This window comes from Nicotiana tabacum, chromosome 17 (assembly GCF_000715075.1).
Source record: "Nicotiana tabacum cultivar K326 chromosome 17, ASM71507v2, whole genome shotgun sequence".
In the NCBI taxonomy this organism is placed as follows: domain Eukaryota; kingdom Viridiplantae; phylum Streptophyta; class Magnoliopsida; order Solanales; family Solanaceae; genus Nicotiana; species Nicotiana tabacum.
In genome coordinates, this window is record NC_134096.1 from 93013961 (window position 1) to 93037630 (window position 23670).

Consider the following 23670-nt stretch of genomic DNA (forward strand, 5'->3'; position numbering starts at 1 on the left):
ATCCTATCAAAACCCTATATTCTCCCACTGATTACTTTCTTTGCTTATTCCTTGTTTCGATTGTCTTAGTCAATAACTTTAGACTCTTACTTAATTTTAGTTAGAAATCATATAAATCTCAATTGTTGATCATCTTGGATAGCAATCAAAGCTAGAAACTACGAGAATACTGTTTAAATCCAATCCATGTGGATACGATATTATACTATACTATATTTGATTAGCGAGCATAATTTAACTGTGTGTTTCGAACTCTCATGTAGCAGGTAATATAGGCATTTATTTAAAGAGCAAAAAAGGAAACATCATCCTTCGTGTACAAATCCAATCAAAATTCTTAGAAAAACTAAGTAGCTTTTGCCTGTGAAAGGTATACACAATTTTGAATCAGTCGAACTTAGCGTCCAGAAAGTATAATAGCCGATCATTCAAGGAATTAGGAGGAGGTCAAGTTGCAGATAAAAGAAGGCTGTCAACGTACTTCCAAAGATAGCTACTGATTTAATTCTTAACTGAATCAATACCCACTTGGCTGACGCGCGGCAGGAAATCTGCCCCAGAAATATTATCCTGCACTCTCAAATAACACCTTCTTCACCATTTAAGGAACACGAGACGCCTTAGCTTTGGAAGTGACCAACTCGGGATGATCATTTCTCAGACACTGCTATGATTGGGGGAACCATCTCCATAGCACGTACTGTTTAAGTCTAACAAGTAATGCAAATATTCCATAGCACGGAATATGCAGTAAAGCCACCAACAAATACCTGCCCCAGAATCAATACAGAAACAAATTAGTTTTGCAAGAAATTATTTTGCCGTATTCAAAGAATACATACCAGCAAGAAAAAGACACAAAAAGGACAGAATTCATTCAGGAAACATTAACTAACAGCATGCAAAGACAGAAGAAAGTTTTAGCACTTGAGTTTTCCAAGAAAAAATGAGAAGTGTATAATACAAGTTTTAGAAATGAAGCCTTGAATGTGGCTATTACATAGAAACCAACTGTTACAATTTTATTTGCAAGAAGGATTGGTAATTTATCATATACGGTTACCATGATAAAGAATATATATCCTAAGAGAACACATACCACACAGGAGCATATATTGAAGATAAGTCAAGAAAGGGGTATGGCCACCTGAAAGAAACAAAAATAGGAGGAGAAAACCAGTTAGAAGAATGAGATGTATTCATTAAATCATAAACAAACTGAGATGAAACATACCAAAATGATTTACAGGCATGAACTATCCACTGGAAAATGACATAAACACCAGTCCATACGACAAAGTAAAAAATCCGGAACCAAGGGAACCTCTGGAAGAACAACTTAGAGAGTAAATAAAAAATGTCCTAAATGATATTTTCACAAGAACTGGAAAATAAGCAAAATAAGAGCATTTACCAAGGAATTCAGAGATGCATCACCAAGGAGCATGACTGCATTTAGCGAATGTGTAACAACAGTAAACTGAAAAGAAAAAAAGAAGAGAGAAATATTATTTAGCTTAACAAAGGGGCAAAAGATCCCAGAAGACTATAGAATTAGACCGTCCTACCCATGTCTCGATTCATATGACTCACTTCATATTTGGGAAGATACCAAATATTTGACAATAATTTTCTGAATCTGTTCACCCAATTTATGATGTTCAAGGAATTTAAATCGATTACATTGCTCAAATTTAAACCAAGAGATGATGGGTTTCATATCAAACTAATTTTTCAACAACTACTAATATATTGAAACTACTACAATTGATGTAATATGCAAGAAAATTAACTATATAGCTTCAGCACATTTTTCACATAAAAGGCCTGAGGAAATAACATCAGAAAACAGAGAAGAAAGAGCTACATCGCATATAACTCAATGAGGTTTGGAGATATAACAGCCTAATCTTTAATTCCTCCAATTATACTGGAGGAGGAAATGCGTTTCATATTAGAGAGAAAAAGGTGGTTCACAAACGGAACAAAGTTGACATACAGGAGGCTGCTACTGCAAACTCATGGTTATATGTCTGAAATAAAGGCAAACATCTCAAAAATCTCAAATCAAGTGTTACTTTAGCAGTTGGTATTAAGCACCCGACAGAAACAAAGAACGGAACCAGAGAGATCCTTTGAAATACTAGATACTTACAAAGTTAAACTCGTAGTTTTTGAGCGTAAGAAATGGGAAGATCACAAACCAGTAAACAGAGTCAGTGAGCATCACCGCTCCAGCAGCCATCTGTAGAGAAAAGACGGGCATAGAAATGATTCGAATTATACAATTATCTCCAACAAATTGCAAATAAAGCCACCAACTACAAGAGACTTCCAGGAACATAACTGCTAATTAAAAAGTACTTTGTAACAGTAAGTGCACAAAATTCTCATTTGGACAGCTAGATATGTTAATGACTACGAGTTGTGGGATTATATTTCACAAGCATACGAAACTGGGAGGATGTTCTCAAAATTACAAAAGAACATACATAAGCAGGCAGAATAAAACTGTATTGCGTCAAAAGAAGCATTTTATAGTAAATGAAGCAGCAGTTTCTACTTTCTACCTATTAGAAACCTTGTCTGGGTCCTCTAAGAAGAATGTCATACCTGGAAAAGAATCTGGAAGAGATAGCCACATTGTCCAGCAATTTCAGGAACAGCAAGTATTCCCTTGTAATCCATGCCGTTCACTATCTTTACGCCATTCATATAGTCTGTGCTTATAAGGGCCTCGAGTAACCCTTGCTCCACATCCATCTGCATTTTACTAACACCGCTGTTTGCTTTGTTATACCGGTAACAGCCATAGATGGAAAGTACTGATCCAAACTACAGACAGTTACAAAAGCATGATGTTAGGGAAAAGAGATTTCACTAGCAGCATAATGCAAGCGAAAGCAAGGATATTTCTGTAGCATGCAATCACACACACATATTTGACAGGCCAAAAACATCTAGTATGTACATACTCTAATAGTGTTAGTAAATGATATAAATTCAGGAAGTAAACTGGAACTGAGATACATACCCAGAAATAGATGGTAGTCAAAGCAAATGTCCATCTGCAGAAACCAATACATCATGAGTAGTGTAAAGAGAGGAACTCCATATTAAAGCACATAGTGTTGAGTAGTGTAAAGAGAGGAACTCCATTTTAAATCACATAGTGTATTTCTTTCCCTAGGTAAAGCAATAACATATTATGTACATATAAGATACAAAACTTGCAAGTTGTAATAGGATACCTTCCAACAAAAACAACCACTCTCGACCTTACTTATCAGTGGAAAAAAAGAAAAACTCTCACACACGGTCCTGAACATTGAGCCTATATGGTGCTACATACTAAGCATTATGAGCAGGATTACTTACTGAGTATAATAGTAAAACATGTCACCTCCATGAACAACAAAATCAGATACAATCACTGCTGTGAGTAAAACAAGTGCAAATACTCGGAAAGTCGCCAGACAAATTGGGTTTATTGTTCTCACGCATGGTCTCCAAGCTTTGTCAAAATACAAAAGCCAAGACCTTTTCTGGCAATCCTCCCTTCCACCAGATTCTGGATTGACATTAAGTGATAGTTCATACTTCCATATAAAGATCAATGATATAACTGTTGGTGCCAGGACCCATATTGCACAAAGCAAGAACCTCCAGTTCAACCAATAATCCAAAGCAGTAGTATCAGCAGTTGGATGGAGCTGCATCCTGCTGGAGACACATGGAATCAAATTGTTGCTGCAGTATTAGCTAAATATTTACTAATATCCCCGCACCAAGTAAATCATAATTTTACATCGTTAAAAGGTTTGCAACTTTGTAAAGCTGCTATAAGTACAAGTGGAAGGTAAATTACAATTATGTTACCGCTATAACCAAATCAGGACGTCAACTAATAGTAGAGCTGGGATCACGGATTCTATCACATATCTTTATTCAAAATGGCAAAATAAATATTTTTCCGTCTTTTGACAAGAAATTTTCGCTTCTTCTGAGTTCAGAAATGCTGCAGAATGATCTCAGCGTTCAATTTATAAGACGGAGTTAAATGGCAGGTAAGTTTATACAGATTTCTGTTTTCTGTAAATATATCTCTTGCAGGCACATTACAGGAGAAAATTTCATCTCACTGTTGCAACTGGAACTTAATTCTGTTATATACAGATCATTACCACATATTAGTTCACCTTATCAAAAAAGTTACCGCATTACAGTAGGAACACACAGATAAATTAGCAGCTAAGTTCACGGCAGATCATTTACCATAGATAACTTTAATTCTGCTCTACAGATCATTTACCATATTTAGTAGAAACACATAGATATATTAGCAGTTAAACTTAGTTCTGCTATTCCACATATGAGTTGACCTTATCAACAAAGTTACCTCACTACAGTAGAAACACATAGATAAAGATGCAGTTATATTTCACTGATACTTCGTTAATATCGAAGCAGCATGATCCTGATTCCTGAGTCCATCATTCTACTGCTACTTCATAGATTATCAAAGGTTTGCTACAGATGACTACATTACATCAAGTTATCAATTAGAGCAGAAAAACATCGATACTTTCCATTAAGAACAGGATCAAATTATCACTTACATTTATCACAAGGAAAAAAAAAATAACACTCCATAACTAAAAAGTAAGTTACTAAATTGATCGAATCCGAAAATTTTAACAAACACCTAACACGCGAAACAAATGAAATATAGAAATTACACTTTCAGTAATCACAAAAAAATGGAAAACTTTCGGTTTCTGTAAGTTATAGTAAAAATTCGAAGAGCGATAAACTCTCACCGGCCAGATCGCACGGCGCCTGTATCGGAGAGAGAGTAAGCGAATCCAATGCGCCGTAGCAATAGCCAACGGGAATGGATATTGCGTTTTTTATGCTTCTTTTGTAAGTAAATGGAAATGGATGGATAAAATGAGAGTAAAAGAAGGAAGAGTGTCCGGTTCCTTCTTCTTTGGATTGAAATTTTATCGTGTCACGACTATAGTTCCGTTCCGTAGCAGCACACAAGTACTTATCACTGCGAAATTATGCATATTAGAATTCTACAGTCATTATTATTTCTATGATTTTGACCCAACAGGTCCCCACCCAATCGAGCCATCTAGGTTGATTGACAAAAATATGTTTCACGTTCTAGATCGACACACTAATGTATTAAACTTTTGGCCACAACTTTAAATTTAAATAATTAAATATACTTGTTTGAATGATTGTTACACATTGTATTGTATCGTATTATTACTTTAAAATATAATATTTATTTTATTGTTACTTAAATTTTATTGTATCGTATCGTTAAATACGTCGTTACGTAACGACGAAAAGTGTCTCATATTGCCCTTCCTCATTATTAAATAATTATATTTTATCTTTTACCTACTTTTTTATATAATAATTCTACTATGTATCATATTTTTTCTTAGTAATGTTGTTCTTTATATTGTTGGTGTTCGACATCATGAAACGACGACAAACGATACAATCTATTCAAATATTATATTATTAAACAATACAGTACAATACAATATGATATATTATAAAACGACATGTAACAACAATCCAAACAAGTTGTTAAGAGCATAAATAATCTTTATATCATATACAATAGATTTGTTGCAATAAGTTAATTTTTAGGTTAGTATTAAACTTTTGTTAATGATTATTCTTAAATCATTGTGGACGTGGTAGTGCACCCAAAAAAAAAACTTTAAATCAACTATGAAAAATAAACGCATATTGAAGTAGTTTTGAATGGAAACATGACTGTCATATTTAGGTATTTTACTTGTTTGTGCAAGTTACAAATAAAATATTATTTCAAAATTTTGGAAATTAGAAGTTGTAATATGGAATGGACAACATTTTACGTTTTGGAACACTCAAAAAAATTGTAGAAAAAATTGCCGTAATTAGACTTGGATACCATTATTTAATTTTATTATCCGTCTTATTTTTTCATAAATAGCTGACACGTGTAATAAATTTTGGACCAGCAAAACACTTGTATACAAAATTCAACACGTTTATCAATATTTTTAATTTTAATAACGGCAAAGGGCCAAATATACCCGTCTACTTTCGAAAATGGTCTAAGAATACCCCTCGTTATACTATTGGGTTATCTATACCCTGCAGTCATACTTTGGGTTCAAATATACCCTTCATTTAAACGGAGGTACACGTGTCATCGTCTTGTTGGTCAATTCTAAATATCTCCTAATTAATTAAAAAAACTCATTACCCATACCCAAAAATTAATTTTCTAAAGCAATTTTTTTAAAAAAAAAACTGGAAATAACTGATTTGTTTTTTTAATAAAAACTGAAAAAAGCGAAAATATTTATTTTCCAGTTTTTACAAAAACTGTTTTAGAAAAAACTGAAAAATATTTTCTAAAACAATATTTTTGTAAAAATTGGGGAAAAAAAAAAGAGAGCTGAAAATCAATTTTCTAAAGCAATTTTTTTAGTAAAAACTGGAAAAACTGAATTTTTTTTATTAAAAACTGAAAAAAAAACGAAAATATTTTTTGTTTTCCAGTTTTTTAAAAAAAAATTGCTTTAAAAAAAGCTGAAAAATATTTTTTAAAACAATATTTTTGTAAAAGCTGGAAAAAAAAAACTAAAAAACAATTTTCTAAAGCAATATTTTTGTAAAAACTGAATAAATAAATTTTTTTTCAGTTTTTAGTGAAAAATATTTCAGTTTTTAATTGCTTTAGAAAATTGCTTTTCAGTTTTTACAAAAATATTATTTTAGAAAATATTTTTCAGTTTTTTTGTAAAAACTAGAAAAAAGTTATTTTTTGTTTTTTTCAGTTTTTAGTAAAATTTGTTTTTTAGTTTTTTCCAGTTTTTACAATAAAAAAAATTATTTTTTGGGTATGTGTAATGTGTCTTTTTAATTAATTAGGAGATATTTAAAATTGACCAATAGGATGATGACACGTGTTACTCCGTTTAAATGAGGGGTATATTTGAACCCAAAGTATGACTGCAGGGATATAGATAACTCAATAGTATAGCGAGTGATATTCTTAGACCATTTTTGAGGGTATATTTGACCCTTTGCCGTTTTAATAAATGCATCTGCCAATCATTTAATGTCATGAAATTTATGGAGATGAGATGTCAGAAAGAAAAAGAGAAATAGGATACTAACTGGATTTTGTCTTTACCTTTTCACGTTTTAGACTTTCTCTTAGCATAGACCAATTGACTACTTCTTATGTCATCAATGACGAATCTTAGGACTAACGTGACATTAGAATTGAGATTTGCACGCGAATAGGGTCGTTTGGTATGCGGATTAAATTATCCCGGAATTATAATCTCATGATTAATTTATACCACATGAGAGATGAGGTAAAATAATCTCACATTTAATGGGATAAGGTGAGATAAAATAGAATATCCTGGATTAAGTCTAAAATTAAATTTATACATTATTTGATTGGAGGTATAAATTTATCATGACAACCAAATAAAATAATAAATTTAATTCAACTTCTTATCCCACCTTATACTTCGTACCAAACGAGCCATTAGGTCATTTTGTGTTGCCGGCCCAATATCAATGAAGGAAAGTCTCGAAACCCAATTCGTCAGCCGTCGAAATCCAAAAAATTACAAAAATATGATATTTTTTGAGTAATTTTTTTATTTTTGATCCCCGCTTTAGAATTGCAAGGTAAAAAAATTGAAAGTGTTGCCCATAAAGCAAGCGAGGGACAATACTTGTTAAACTTGAAGTTCTGCCAACAGAGTAAAAAGACAAAAATTCAAGATCATACACTTTGGAGGCTATTTATGTATTTCACTTGCTGAAACTGACAAAGTTAAAACATAGTTATTTTCTGAACTTGTAATTAAAAATTACGACGGATTTAAAAATCATTGAAAAATAGAAAAAATTAGAATCCATAATCGTTATTTTTGTTATAAAATAAAAATTGTAAAGTAAAGACAAGTATAGAGAGAAACTGATATATTATTCAAACTTCAAACTTATGTACATAATGAACTGGAAACTCCTCTATTTATAGAAGAAAGGAAGCAGCTGCGAGGCTTTTCAGGAAGCAACTACAAGGCTTTTCTTTAGTTGCTTGTAAGTTGTCTACATGAGCTGCTTGCAACCTGCTTGTTTAATAAGAAGCTGCTGCAAATCATTTCATTGAGCTGCTTGCAACCTGCCTGCATCAGCTGCTTGTAGATAAATTTCAACAGAGTTCTAAATGGATAATCTTCTTCAGGAAGATTATTTATAGCGGAGTAATAAATGTACATCCACAATATAATTATTTTCATAACACTTCCCCTTGGATGTTCATTAAAAGGTATTGTGCCTCGTTAAAACCTTACTAGGAAAAATCTAGTGAAAAAAATCCTAGTGAAGGAAAAAAAAGTACACATATTTAGTAATACGCATTTCTAGCTGCCTCATTAAAAACCTTATAAGGAAAACCATGTGGGAAAAAACCTTCGTAAGAAAAAAAGAGTATATCGCGTATTTTACTCCCCCTGATGAAAACTTTGTTTCAAATATTTGAGTCTCCGCATTCCAATCTTGTATTCCATCTTCTCAAAAGTTGAAGTTGACAAAGATTTAGTGAATAAATCTGTCGGATTGTCACTTGAACGGATTTGCTGCACATTAATGTTACCATTTTTTTGAAGATCGTGTGTGTAGAATAATTTTGGTGAAATGTGCTTCGTTCTATCTCCTTTTATAAATCCTCCCTTCAATTGGGCTATGCATGCAACATTGTCTTCGTATAAAATTGTGGATCTTTTATCACACTCCAAACCATATTTTTCTTGAATAAAATGAATCACTGATCTCAACCATACGCATTCCCTACTTGCTTCATGAATAGCTATTATCTCGGCATGATTTGAAGAAGTAGCAACAATTGACTGCTTGGTGGAGCGCCATGATACGACAGTACCTCCACATGTAAACACGTACCCGGTTTGAGATCGAGCTTTATGAGGATCAGATAAATAACCTGCATCTGCATAACCAACAAGATCTACACTACCTTTGTTAGCATAAAACAAACCCATATCAAGAGTTCCCTTTAAATATCGCAAAATATGCTTAATCCCATTCCAATGTCTCTGAGTAGGAGAAGAGTTATATCTTGCTAGTAAATTAACAGAAAATGCTATGTCAGGCCTTGTAGCATTAGCAAGATATATAAGTGCACCAATTGCACTGAGATAGGGTATTTCAGGACCAAGGAGTTCCTCATCCTCTTCTGGAGGTCGGAACGGGTCTTTATTCACTTCAAGTGATCGAACAACCATTGGTGTACTCAATGGGTGCGCTTTGTCCATGTAAAAGCGTTTTAAACCCTTTATGTATAGGCAGATTGATGTATAAAGATCCCGTTTGCTAAATGTTCAATTTGCAATCCAAGACAAAGTTTTATTTTTTCAAGATCTTTCATCTCAAATTCTTTCTTAAGATATTCAATTGCCTTTTGGAGCTCTTCTAGAGTTCCAACAAGATTTATGTCATCAACATAAACAGCAAGTATAACAAATTCTGATGTCATTTTCTTTATAAAAATACATGGACAAATAACATCATTTATGCAACCCTCTTTCAGTAAATATTCACTAAGGCGATTATACCACATGCGCCCAGATTGCTTTAAACCGTACAAAGATCTTTGTAATCTGATTGAATACATTTTTTGAGATTTCGAATATGCTTCAGGCATTTTAAATCCTTCAGGGATTTTCATGTAAATCTCATTATCAAGTGACCCGTACAGATAAGCTATAACCACATCCATCATATGTATTTCAAGTCTTTAACGTAAGGCTAAACTGATGAGATATCGAAATATTATGGCATCCATAACTGGTGAATATGTTTCTTCATAATCGACTCCAGGTCGTTGTGAAAATCCTTGTGCGACAAGGCAAGCCTTGTATCTTTCAACTTCATTTTGGTCATTCCTTTTTCGCACAAAAACCCATTTATGACCAACTGGTTTTACACCAGCAGGTGTTTGGACTACTGGTCCAAAGACCTCTCTTTTAGCAAGTGCGTTCAATTCTGATTGAATTGCCCCTTGCCATTTTGGCCAATCAGATCTTTGTTGACATTCTTCGACAGATCGGGGTTCACAATGCTCACTATCTTGCATAATATTAAGTGCAACATTATATGCAAAAATATTATCCATTACTATTTCAGATCGATTTAAATTAATCCCATCACCAGTAGAACTTATTAAAAGTTCCTCACTCACTTGAGTCTCGGGTTCATTGATTTCTTCAGGAATCTCAGAACTAATCAGATCCTGGGTCTCTTTAGGAGATCCCTTCATAATATCATTTTGATCATTTGTCGATTTTCTTTTTCTAGGATTTCGATCCTTAGAACCCAAAGGCCTACCACGCTTCAGGCGTGCTTTAGGTTCACTAATTCTTATGCTAGTAGATGGTCCTATTGGGACATCAATTCGTATAGGCACATTCTCTACAGGGATATGTGACTTAGTTATCCTTTTCAAATCAGTAAACGCGTCTGGCATTTAATTTGCTATATTTTGTAAATGGATGATCTTCTGGACCCCCTGATTACATATAGGGGTACGTGGATCAAAATGAGATAATGATAAAACTTTTCACACAATTTCTCTTTTGATTTCCTAATTCTCTCCCCCTAATTCTGGAAAATTCATTTCATCAAATCGACAATCTGCAAATCGAGCAGTAAATAAATCTCCCGTCAATGTTTCAAGATAGCGAATAATAGAGGGTGATTCAAACCCAATACATATTCCTAACCTTCTTTGGGGGCCCATCTTACTACGTTGTGGTGGTGCTACTGGCACATAAACAGCACATCCAAAAATTCGTAGATGGGCAATATTTGGTTCATGACCAAAAACTAATTGTGACGGAGAATATTTATTATAATGTGTTGGTCTAAGACGGATAAGTGATGATGCGTGCAAGATAGCATGCCCCCAAACAGTAGTGGGCAATTTTGTTTTCATAAGTAGTGGTCTTGCTATCAATTACAGCCGTTTAATAAATAACTCTGCAAGGCCATTTTGAGTATGAACATAAGCTACAGGATGTTCAACTTTTATTCCAACTGATAGACAGTAATTATCAAAAGCTTGAGATGAGAATTCTCCAGCATTATCAAGGCGAATAGCCTTTATAGGATAATCTGGGAATTGTGCCCTTAATCGAATTATTTGGGCTAATAACTTTGCAAACGCCAGGTTGCGAGATGATAGTAGGCAAACATGAGACCATCATGAAGATGCATCTATTAGGACCATAAAATATCTAAACAGCCCACTTGGTGGGTGAATAGATCCACATATATCCCCATGTATACGTTCTAAAAAAGTAGGGGACTCAATGCCAACCTTTATTGGTGATGGTCTAGTGATCATTTTGCCTTGATAACAAGCATCACAAGAAAATTCATCATTTGTAAGAATCTTCAGGTTCTTTAATGGATGCCTACTCGAATTTTCAGTAATTCATCTCATCATTATTGATCCAGGATGGCCCAAACGGCCATGCCAAAGCACAAAAGTATTTGAATCAGTAAACTTCTGGTTTACGATAGAGTGTGCTTCAACTGTACTAATCTTTGAATAGTATAAGCCAGAAGATAAAGTTGGTAACCTTTCTACAATGTATTTCTGGATAGAAATATTCTTTGTAATACAAAGATATTCCACGTTCATTTCATCTATTGTCTCAACATGATACCCATTTCGGCGGATATCTATAAAACTCAACAAGTTTCTTCGGGATTTAGAGGAGAATAATGCATTGTCTATAATAAGTTTTGTTCCCTTAGACAGAAATACAATAGCTCTTTCGGAGCCTTCAATCAAACTTATATTACCAAAAATTGTAAAAATATTTGCTTTTTCCTTATGCAAATAAGAAACATATTTTTGATCTTTGAATATGGCATGAGTTGTTCCACTATCAATTACACAAATATCTTCATGATTGGTCTTTGATCCAAACATAATTTGAGGATTATCCATATTGTTCAAAATGACATAAAAAAATAAATATGATAGTAAACATTATTATCAAAGCATAACTTTTATTTATGTACAACAATTACATAGCCATACTATCTACTACAAATAATAAAAATTAAAATATTTACATTTCTACAGATTCACTACCGATCACATGACTTGATTCTCTTTCTGGGAGTGCAAAATAATCAGCTACATCTAAATGCATGAAGTCTAAATTATCTTCAGAAATAAAATTTGCTTCAGCATTTTTCTCTGTCTTCTTCAGGGAGGCTTGATACAGCTCAACCAGGTGCTTTGGCGTACGACATGTACGTGACCAGTGCCCTTTTTCTCCACATCTATAGCATGCATTTTCTGACTTTGCTTCTTGCACCGCTTCATGCTTTTGTTCCTTCCTTTTCCACTGCTGGTGGCGAGGAGGGTTCTTTGGTGCATTGTTAGTACCACGATTAGAGTTTCCTCCCCGACCACGGCCATGACCACGACTGGGGCCACGTCCTCTTCCACGCTTAGCTTGGTGGAAGTTCGCCTCATTCACTTCAGGGAATGGACAAGAACCAGTACGTCGGCTTTCATGATTTTTCATTAATAATCCATTATGTTGCTCGGCTGCAAGAAGATGTGAGATAAGTTCAAAATACTTTTTAAATCCCATCTCTCGATATTGTTGCTGCAGAAGCATATTCGAGGCATGAAAAGTGGTGAAAGTTTTCTCCAATATATCATGATCAGTAATATTATCACCACATAGTTTCAATTGGGAAATAATTCTGAACATAGCAGTATTATACTCACTGATAGATTTAAAATCTTGTAGCCTTAGATGAGTCAAATCATAACGTGCCTGTGGAAGAACGACCATCTTCAGGTAGTCATATCTATCTTTTAAATTATTCCACAGTATGACTGGATCTTTAACAGTAAGATATTCCATTTTCAGGCCCTCATCAAGATGATGGCGTAGGAATATCATTGCTTTGGTACGGTCTTGGTTTGATGCCTGATTTTTATCTTTGATGGTGTCTGCCAGACCCATCGCATCAAGATGAATTTCGGCATCAAGCACCTAAGACATGTAGCTTTTGCCCGATATATCTAGGGCTACAAACTCAAGTTTAGAAAGATTTGACATTATTTAGAAAAAGAAAGTTCGTACCTATAATACTTTCAAAGTATTTTCTCGAGTTGGCAGAGTCTCGTACTGATAACGTGTTATAAAATAAAAAATGTAAAGTAAAGACAAGTATAGAGAGAAACTGATATATTATTCAAACTTCAAACTTATGTACATAATGAACTGAAAACTCCTCTATTTATAGAAGAAAGGAAGCAGCTGCGAGGCTTTTCGGAAAGCAACTGCAAGGCTTTTCTTTAGCTGCTTGTAAGTTGTCTGCATGAGCTGTTTGCAACCTGCTTGTTTAATAAGAAGGTGCTGCAAATCATTTTATTGAGCTGCTTGCAACCTGCCTGCATCAGCTGCTTGTAGATAAACTTCAACAGAGTACTAAATGGATAATCTTCTTCAGGAAGATTATCTATAGCGGAGTAATAAATGAACATCCACAATATAATTATTTTCATAACAATTTTGAACTTTAAAAAGTAAAACTCACTGTATGGATTTTTTATTTTTTTTTAAAGTTTGAAATCCATGGCACTTTTATGAATTTCAAAAATCAAGACAATATCCTATTTTTTCACTTAATTAAGTTCGAAATTCATGGCACTATTATATGTTTTCCCATTAAAAGTAACAACTTTTTCCACAAATTTTTGAACACTGGCTATTCCTCAAAACCAGTCCGAAAAGGGCTAGGCCGTACAATTTTTACACCAAAACCTGGGCCTGGATCAACAACAGGACATCCAATTAATCGAATAAGGTTCATGCTCTATCCCGTTAAAACTGTAAAACCCAAAACTTTCTTCTGCATCACATAAACCCTTCCTTCTGTATCCCCATACTTCATATTTTCTAGTAGTTGAAAAACTGTTTCCTTCGAAACTGATACTCCAAATGATTCTTCCGATAAATCCAGCAAATAAATTATCCTTTAAACGCTGCATTAAAGATGGAGATTTGGTAATTGTATACGAAAGACATGATACAATGAAAGCAGTAAAAGTCAGTGAGGATGGGGTTCTACAGAATCGTTTTGGTGCATTTAAGCATTCAGAATGGATAGGAAAACCATTTGGGTCCAAAGTTTTAAGTAACAAAGGAAGTTTTGTTTACTTGTTAGCTCCAACTGCAGAGTTGTGGACATTGGTTTTAAGTCACAGAACTCAGATTCTTTATATAGCTGATATTAGTTTTGTTGTTATGTATTTGGAGATTGTTCCTGGTTGTTTGGTGCTTGAATCTGGGACTGGTAGTGGATCTTTGACTACTTCACTTGCTAGGGCTGTGCCCCCCACTGGTCATGTTTATACCTTTGATTTCCATGAACAGAGAGCTGCTTCAGCTAGGTAAGGTTTTTAATACCGTGTTTATATATGTATTCTATGCTATGTTTGGAACTTAATTTGTGGATTTACTTTCATTAAGTTGTCAATTGATCTAGGCACTGGCGGAGCCAGGGATTTATATGAAGGAATTTAAAAAAAGATTACTAGAATGTCACACCTAGGGTTTGCATATGTGGCCAAAAGCATATTTTGTACCCCTTTGCCACTACACTAGAATCTCTTCTTATGTCAAGGGATTCAACAATTTATATATGATAAAAAAAAATCATTTTCTTCTATTTGCACAGCATCCCTTGCTTGAATCTAGCTCCAGCCATGGTTCTAAGGTGATTTGTGCCAAGCTTTGGCTGATTTTAAGTGTATCTAGGATCCTTTACAGTCACTCTGGTGCAACATGTTAATTTTAGAAGAGTTTAAGATTAATGCTGAATACGATTTAGTCATAGGGGCACTGTTCAAGAGGTTATAGAAGTGTGAATCCTTTTTTTTGACTCGGGCTGTTTTTACTAAGGAGACTGCATTCATTGGAAATCTTCTGGTTGCAGTTTTTTTCTGCTCTATTAAGATGTAATAGGGTTTCAAGAGTTAACTCTAGACGGTAGAAGCCTAGGGCAACAAACATCTTCCTCTGTGATGTGAAAGTGTAGAACTACCACCATCTAGCATTGTGCACTAGTGAGCAAAGGTTTCAAGAGTTAACAGAGAAAAATTGTCCAACACTTACACTTAATTCAAACAAATTGACAAAAACTCAATTCTGTATGTTTATACTCTAATAACAACTCAATCCCCATGTTGAATGGAGTGGACAAGTTGAGAGCCATCAATATAGATCAACCCTTCTTTGCATTACCATACAATCTCCATTAACTCCTCAAGCTTCACAATTCTGTGCATCAGACTATTGTAAGCTCCTGGAGCAGTGGGTCAACAGGTGCAATGCTTTCAGAAGGTGTTGAGACTCTTAAGTCCACTTGATCTGCAACAACAGAGAAGAAAAAGACCGGCCCTCTTTCCTTATTCTGTCTAGAGAAAACATCATTAATCACCAATCTCAAAGCAGCATGACAGGCAGTATGTCTCATAGGATACAACAAATTAAACTCTTACCTGAATGAAGATGAGAAACTGTAGCTGGACAAGGATGGGCAATTAAAACATCGTTAAGTGTATAAGGCGATACAGTTGTATTGAGTTGAGGTGACTGACATCCTTGAGATTTCAGTAAGTAGCATGATTTTCAAGGATGTCATCTAATATCTGAAAGTCAATTTGCTTTCTGTGAGCATGAAATGATAAATTTGCGTTGGGAGTTGCCCCTTTTATATGCACTTAACTCCAAACGAGAAGGATTTAACAATACTTCAGCTGAACCAAGTCAGTATAAAGACAGCTAGTTAAACAGTAATATTGACAGCTTACTTTCCCGAGTAGAACTAAAACATGACCACGATACAACGAGAAGATATGAAGGAACATCATTATGTTGAAGCAGACTGTTTCCTGATTTTTGAAACCACAAATTTTATGTCTTTTTAATTTCCATGCACAATACTCTGTGGTATTCTGAAATAAACAAGTTTTTAAACCTCAGCTTTGCAGGGTGTCTGCATGATAGCTGAAGTGTGTGAAGTTGCTTTGTTAGTTCAAAAGATGATCCATGGACATAGTTTTTGAAGATCAGTAACTAGTTAACTTCAGCCTTTAGTTTCTTCCTAAGAATTCCCCTAGTGTAGTTCAAAGAACTAGTTTCTCACTGGTAATAAGCTTTCTTAGCTAGTGATAGCGAACCTTAACATAATAGAACAGGATCTTTTCGAAAACTTCAAATGCACAGTTGGAAGGTATTAATAGAAAATTAACTTTTTGCTCTTTTAAAAGTGCAAAGCATAATCCAGTATGGGAGGACTAAGTAATTGAAAGTGACATAACAATGCTAGACAGTTCCACATCATGCCCACATACAAAAAATTAATAAAAATATAGTCTAGTCACGTGACCCTAGATCAAAATTTTATTGGGCTTTGCTTTGCTACTACAGCCAAGTCTCACTGGCAATAACAAGAGTATGTAAAGACAACCTTTAGGAGCCAAGATGACCAGAAAACCAACCATTTTCATAGCACACTGGACTGTATAATAACCATACAACTGAATTTACTCGGACGTGTTTTTAATCTACAGTATTTTAGCACATTAAAATAATCGTGAGCGATATACAAAGTCATTGGTATATTTATGAGAAAGCTTACAGAGTATGTAACAAAGTCTCACTTGCTCAAAGTTATTCATAGTTGCTGCAAAACGATATCCCCTGCTCCTCGTCGCATCTGGTTGCACAATGTTCTGTGAGGGAAAGTTAATATTTCCATTGCAAATTCTTTTTGTGAGGAAAGCATCTATCCCAGTTAATGGTTCGTTTGGACTTCAAGGGGTAAGCAGGTGATGTAGTAGGTGACTCCAAAGGAAGTGAAGTAGCTAGCAGCATTTACGTGATAGCTGAGCCATAGTAAAGGAAATTTATCAAGAAAGAAAATTTATGTTAGTCGGTGTTCAAGGCAAATATTGCAGGGGAAAATGTCAACCACATACTACTTCAGTCATCTTATTGACTATGGTCAACAATCTAGAATTTGTTTAGAGTGGAAATAGTGATGCCTTTTACTGGCAAGCGCAATTGGGGAAAAAGAGTTAAAAGCATTTGATGGGACCAATAATTTAAGTACTATCTCTTTTTTGATAAACGAGAAATCTCCGAGGGCTAGCTAGTTCACAGTTCGAAACTCGGGGATAATAGGTCCACCAATCTACCTTCTCCACTTCTATTGAGCAAGTACGTAGGACTGTGTTCTCTCTCTTCTTCTTTTCTCTCTCTTTCTCTCTTTTATAAATCTTTGGAGCACATATGACATTCTCACTATCGTAGATGACTGGATGCACCAGTAGATAGAACTCCATATTACATGTATGGCTTTCTATTTTCTTTAATATTTTGCTATGGCTTTCTATTTGATACATATTGTCTACTATGTCGTCACCTAGATGCTATCGATGAAATTTTCTTATAAGAAAAGAAAGGAACTTGTGGCTTACTGTTAACAAGATTTAAATTTGCTTTCTTCTATTTCATTACTTGTTGTTTTCACTGTCACACAATGAAGCTCCCAAAGAAAGGTAATTTTATAGTAGGCTTAGATCTGTCCAAGAGTTGCAATAATGTCTTTCTTTTTCCAAAATCCCCCGGCGCTGCATGTCTGTATAAAAGAGGGAGAAAGAGAGAGGATCCCATAATAATTTTGTACTAATTTTGTTTCATTTTATTTTAGCTTAACTTGGTCTTTAAAATTTCCACCTGTAGGGAGGACTTTGAAAGGACAGGGCTGAGCAATCTGGTCACAGTAGGAGTAAGAGATATACAGGGCGAAGGGTTCCCTGATGAGTTTTGTGGGCGGGCAGATTCAGTATTCCTCGACCTTCCTCAACCTTGGCTTGCCATTCCTTCTGCTGGAAAAATGTTGAAACCAGATGGGGTATTGTGCTCCTTTTCTCCATGCATTGAGCAAGTACAACGCTCTTGTGAAGCACTCAAATCACATTTTACTGGTAAGATATTTTTCCTGGAGACTTTATCTCATTCAGTCAAGAAAACTGCTATATAGAAAGTACAGACTCTTATGTGGCAAGTGTTTTTGCTTTGTGCAGATGTAAGAACGTTTGAAGTGCTTCTACGCACCTATGATGTTAGGCAAAGGATAGTAGAGAGCTGCCCAGTAAACGAAGGAGGTTCTAGTGAGCGCCCTCCACGAAAGAGGAGGCAGGGTTCTGCTGAAGGAAACAATGGGATTGAATGCACTTCTTCTCCTACCGTGATGATTAGGCCTTCTGGGGAGGCAAGAGGACACACTGGCTATTTGACATTTGCCAGACTCAAGTGTTTTGTGTAATATGCTTCATCAAAGATCCAATTTTTGTGGTGGCGCACACTTTTCGTGCTTATGTTGTGCTTATTTCTTGATTATTCGACAAGTAGAATTCTTGCAGTTAACAGCTAGTATTAAAGAGCAGACTAACCAAAAGAGATATCAGACAGTTTTGCTCGAGTTTTGACATAACGAAAGAAAAAAATGCTTCTACTCGAATTTTATAGTGTTATACTAGTGGAGTCATATATTTTGCCTTTTGCATTGTTTCTTCTAATCCCATTTTTGCCGTTAAGAAGTAGCTCTTCACCTAGTAAAGTCTCAGCCTGGCGATGTCAGGTCATTTTCCTAGAATTGCTAGTTTGCACCAAGTAAATTGGAAATATCAATTGTTAAAAATTGTCAGAAATGTTGAATATCAAATGAACTAGTATAGGCTGAAATCTTGTCTAAAAGTATGATATAAACTGTTGAAAGCGATTATAACTATATCTGGGTGAAAATGGGCAAAAGAGGGTAGAAAAACTTTGTGCAAGTGACAATTAGGTGTGTACATAGGTCGGGTTGATTCGGATTTTTCAATTATCAAACCAAACTAATGGTGTCGGATTTTTCAATTTATAACCAAACCAACAAAGTCGAGTTTTTCAATCTCGGTTTTTCTCGGATTTTCGAGTTTTTTTTCGGTAAGTTTTCATAGCATAAAATATGTAACTTGTGCTCCAAATATTTCTTAAGTCCTAGTAAAATACAACTATATAATATATTTTCCAAGAATCTAACACCATAATATGAGATAAGTAATAGCATTATACTAAAATATTCAATAACAAAGATAAATTAATAAAATTACATAAAACAAATATTGCTAATTAATAAGCCATAATAAAAATTAACATAATCTAAAAATAATATATAGGTCATGCTAAAATAAGTAGAGCTAATAAGCACTAATAGTAATTACATAACTAAGCACTAAAGAAAAAGATAAACTAAGTTATGCATTTTCATTATAAACCAATGTAAAACTAAAATAATTATCCAACACTATCGTCATTCCTAGTATTGAATTGAATTTCTTTGTTAGAATTAATATTGATTTGAACTTTGTTTGAGTTACTACATTCATGGGTTATAAATTTTATTTACCATTTAAGAATGTTAAGTCTAAACTTGAAATAACACGTTAAAAGATAAAACTGTGAAAAACGTTTAAGAAATATTTATAAATTACATTACACTAAATATTTATATGTATAAAATATTTTTAAAAATTATATAAATGTATTTCGGGTTGGTTTTGTTTCGTTTTGACTTTTTTTAGTTAAAACCAAACCAAACCAATTATGGACGGGTTTTATTTTCCAAAATAGGGTAAAAAGGTCAACTATTAGTATTACTATAGGGTAAAAATAAATAGTAATTTAAAAGGTCAATTATTACTATTAGTATTATTTTTATTTTTATCTTTATTTTCAAATAAAATAAATTAAAAAATAAATTTCGGATGGGAATTAAAAAAAATAGGAAAAGTAAAAATATAGAATTAAAAAGTAAAAGTAAAAGTAGGTGAAAATATTTTAATAAAAAAAAGTAAAAGAAAGTGGAAAATTTAAAAAAATAAAAGTAAAAGCATGTAAAAATTTAAAAAAATAAAAAGTAAAAGAAAGTTGGAATTAAAAAATAAAAGTAAAGGTAGCTGAAAATTTAAAAAAGAAGAAGTAAAAGTAAGTGGAAATTAAAAAAAAGAAAAGTAAAATAAGTAAAAAATAAAAAAAAACGTAAAAAAGTGAAAATTTAAATATAATAAAAGTAAAGAAAAGTGGGAAATTATTTTTTTTTAAAAAAGAAGAAAAATGGAAAGTGGAAATTCTTTTTAATTAAAATAAATAAATAAAAAACAATATAAAAAAATTCTGAAAATTCCGAAACTTTTTCTATAAATAGAAGAGAAATGTGAGGAAAACAAAAGAGGAGATAAAGGAAAAAAGAGAGGGGAGGGATTTGAAGAGAAATGTTTTTGCTTCTTCTACGCTTAGGAAAATTTTATTCGTCTCATTCTTTCTTCGTATTTCTTTCGAAAAAACCAACAGCTTCACCACCCAAAAACCACCCTGAAACCCATAAAAGTCGAGCCAAGTCCCAACCTCGCTCTCCCGTTTGCGTGAGGTTTAAGAGGTCTTGTTCGAGGTCCATTTTCAACGAGGTGCTCGTTCATTCGAATCCGGTTCCGTCGAGGCTGTTCGAACTCCATTCGACGTCTTGTTCTCCTTCGAGGTGTAGCCGACACTTTCCTTCTGTAATTCAAACTTGGAGATTTAATTTTTTCAATATAGTGAAGAAAGTTTTTCTCCTCAAAGGTCTATTTATTTTTTATTTCAGTAATATTTATTGTCATGCTCCAGTCATATCTCTTTGAATTTTAGTTCTTTGTTGACTTTATTTGGCATGAATTTTTATCATAATATTCCGTGTTTAGTTATTTTTCATGATTAGTTGGTGTTTTAATTTTCATTATCAGTTGGTTTGATTGTTGAGCATTTTGGGAATAAAGGTATATTTATTTTTGATTTATATGAATCTAAAGTTATGTGTAGTAGTAGGAAGGCACATATTCTCTGTTTAAATTTGAGATAGAATAATTTGTACATGTTAAAGCAAAGATGTCTTGGTGAGCACATTTTGTATAGTTAGTTCATGAGTGTTAATTAGATTTAAAGGAAGTTGGATTTGTTTAATGAAGTATGTACTACTGAAAATGGCTAATGGACAATGGACTATTGGAGTAGCTTGGTGAACTAGTAACTAGGCTTACTTTTTAGTTGGTTTTAAAAAGATAATTGTACTACGATCAATTTTAATTTATCTGGTCCAAAATAGTTTCTGTCAGGTCCAACTTAGTAAGAGCAAAAGCTGACCCATTTTCTACAATTGATTTCCATAGCTCTTGACCTTACAAAGATCTCAAACTCATAAGGAAAAACAAATCATGAACACGTGCTAGTTGCTTTAGGCGTAATTAATAAATCATCATGACTATAGGTACGGTTCCCGTGGCATAATCATGATACGTAAATCCCAACTCAAGTGTGCATTTCACGCAACTTGACCACAACTTCAAATAATTAAAATAAACATGTTGTAAATCGCGGGTGCGTTTCACGTGGCGCGATTTGCAATATGTACAAAAATAACGAGTGCGCGATATCGTGACTTGTTCAAATAAATTCATAAGTATTAAAAACGGTAAAAGACAAAATGCACAATATGTTTAAACACATGTAATAAATCAGATAATTACGCCAAGTATTAATTGTTAAGCGACCGTGCTAAAACCACAGAACTCGGGAGTGCCTCACACTTTTTTTCAGGTTAACAAAATTCCTTACCTTGTCTTCTATGTTCGCGGATCATAAATAGAGTCAATCTCCTCGATTTGAGATTTTAAAATAAATCGGTGACTTGGTACACCATAATAATTATCCCAATTGGCGACTCTAAATAAATAAATAATCTCATATCGATTAATGTCACTTTAATTGGAAAAACTCTCATATCCCTCGGAAAAAAAGAGGTGTGACAACTCTGGCGACTCTGCTGGGGATCAAACCCAGAATCTCTGGTTCAAGGTTCAAAATTCGAGCTTAGAATAAACTGTGATTCTTGGCTTCTGTTTATTATCTGATTTTTACGTGGTTGAGCCTAATGTCTAAATACCGCTTTTTACCGCTTTGATATTATATGAACTGTTTATAAACTGTTACAGAATCCCTTCTTCTCTCTCAGTCGTCTAAATCTCCTGGGAAGCGTGTGCTTCGCATAGCTTCTTATCTGTTAGAGTCATACCCCAATTTTAGAACGAGGATCGGACAAGTTGCAAGGCCGGTGAAGCTTCTGTATTCCCGGTACGCTGCCCCTCCCCGACTCGAGTTGTCCGTTCGGGTAAGCCAGGTTTAGAACAATACACCCAGAATTTAAACTTAGAATAACATAGCTTCACGCCGGATCCCTAGTAGGTACGTTCATTGCATCACGTGCATTTGACTTTGGGGACTCAACACAGGGGTTGGGTCCGTCTAGGACAGATGTACCCCAAAAATTAAAAGACCATCCTCATTCATTTTACGTGCTACTTGTGCATTTATTTGCTTCGGCTTGTATGTTGACCGACTTCTAGAATAGGGAAAGAAAATCAAGAAAAACTTAGAGTGAGGTAAGATAGAAAAATACCCGATTCTAAAAATCTCGGTATTCAAAAAATCCCGAAACACTGCCAAAATTTTGAAAAAAAGAAGAAAGAAAAGTCATTTCAAAATAAGTCATATTTTCTGTGCGTCAAAACTTACCGAACTACGAGGGTCTGATTCTCACCGGATGTGAGATACATAGGCAAATCTCATCGGTTCCGGCCCTAATTCCTTTAATTCCTTCTTTATGAGTCTTTTCTTAGAAAAATCTAAACAAATAAAAGATAAGAAAATTTTTAAACCCAAAAATATTTTCTTTGTAGAAGTCTTTCATTCTATAATAAATAAATAAATCAAATCAAAATCCAAAAAAATATTTTTCACAATTTTTAGAAGTCTTTTGCCCAGAAATTCAAAAAAGAAAATCCAAAATCCAAAATCCAAAAATATTTTGTTTCTTCTTTAGAAGTCTTTATTTCAAAAATTTCAAAAAAATAAATCAAAACCAAAAATGCTTTCTTTCCTCTTTAAAAGCTTTTCCTTCGAAAATTCCAAAAGAGAAAAAAAAAATGAAATGCAAAAAATAATAATATTATATTCTTTTTATAAACGCTTTCATAGTCTGTTTGTTATAAAAAAAATAAGTAAAAAAGTTAGTTTATTTACTTCATTCCTGTTTTTTCTCGAACTACGCGAGATCTGATTCATGCGTCGTCATGATACGTAGGTAATCCCCATCGGATTCGATCATAGCCATACACAAATTGAGTGAAAAATAAGCCGGAAAAAAAGAAAGAAAGAAAGAGAAAAAAAACTGAGTGAAAAAGAAAAGAGAAGAGAGAAGAAAGAAAGGAAAAAGAAAAGAAAAGAGTAACAAAAAAAAATAAAAAATAAAACAAAGAGCGAAAAAAAAGAAGAAGCAAGAGTGAAAAATCCAAAAAGAGAACTTTGTGTCTAGTTTTAAAAGAAAACAGCTGAAAGTTTTCGTGAATATTCTGTCAAATGGCGTGAG

At 33.8% G+C, this 23670-nt stretch overlaps 2 protein-coding genes across 3 annotated transcripts; one reads left to right on the forward strand and one right to left on the reverse strand.

The window, feature by feature from the left end:
• Positions 1 to 260: 260 nt before the first annotated feature.
• LOC107801696 (uncharacterized) lies at positions 261 to 5068 on the reverse strand. Of its 2 annotated transcripts, none has more exons than XM_075234656.1 (9): positions 4821 to 5068; positions 3379 to 3720; positions 3035 to 3068; positions 2614 to 2835; positions 2156 to 2245; positions 1415 to 1480; positions 1235 to 1326; positions 1100 to 1147; positions 261 to 770 (listed from the first exon to the last, which is right to left on the reverse strand). In XM_075234656.1, the coding sequence occupies exons 2-9, from the start codon at positions 3717 to 3719 to the stop codon at positions 668 to 670; spliced, it is 996 nt and encodes a 331-aa protein (XP_075090757.1). In that variant the 5' UTR covers position 3720; positions 4821 to 5068; the 3' UTR covers positions 261 to 667. The 2 variants fall into 2 exon arrangements, with proteins under 2 accessions (XP_075090757.1, XP_016480548.2); XM_016625062.2 differs by having other exon boundaries at positions 3379 to 3723.
• An 8918-nt stretch (positions 5069 to 13986) lies between these two features.
• Positions 13987 to 18690, forward strand: LOC107809273 (uncharacterized). The gene is made up of 3 exons (XM_016633879.2): positions 13987 to 14551; positions 17910 to 18154; positions 18254 to 18690. Exons 1-3 carry the CDS (start codon positions 14100 to 14102, stop codon positions 18493 to 18495), a joined length of 939 nt encoding a protein of 312 aa, XP_016489365.1. The 5' UTR covers positions 13987 to 14099; the 3' UTR covers positions 18496 to 18690.
• Positions 18691 to 23670: the final 4980 nt, after the last annotated feature.

What these genes read in the sequence shown, in the direction of transcription:
- LOC107809273 (XM_016633879.2), top strand. Translation starts at nt 14,100, where the DNA reads ATGATTCTTCCGATAAATCCAGCAAATAAATTATCCTTTAAACGCTGC. An exon ending in CAGAGAGCTGCTTCAGCTAG is followed by an intron (nt 14,552 to 17,909) that starts GTAAGGTTTTTA and finishes TTCCACCTGTAG; the next exon opens with GGAGGACTTTGAAAGGACAG. An exon ending in ACTCAAATCACATTTTACTG is followed by an intron (nt 18,155 to 18,253) that starts GTAAGATATTTT and finishes TGCTTTGTGCAG; the next exon opens with ATGTAAGAACGTTTGAAGTG.
- LOC107801696 (XM_075234656.1), bottom strand. Translation starts at nt 3,719, where the DNA reads ATGCAGCTCCATCCAACTGCTGATACTACTGCTTTGGATTATTGGTTG. An exon ending in TGACTACCATCTATTTCTGG is followed by an intron (nt 2,836 to 3,034) that starts GTATGTATCTCA and finishes AACTGTCTGTAG; the next exon opens with TTTGGATCAGTACTTTCCAT. An exon ending in TCTTCCAGATTCTTTTCCAG is followed by an intron (nt 2,246 to 2,613) that starts GTATGACATTCT and finishes TTTTCTCTACAG; the next exon opens with ATGGCTGCTGGAGCGGTGAT.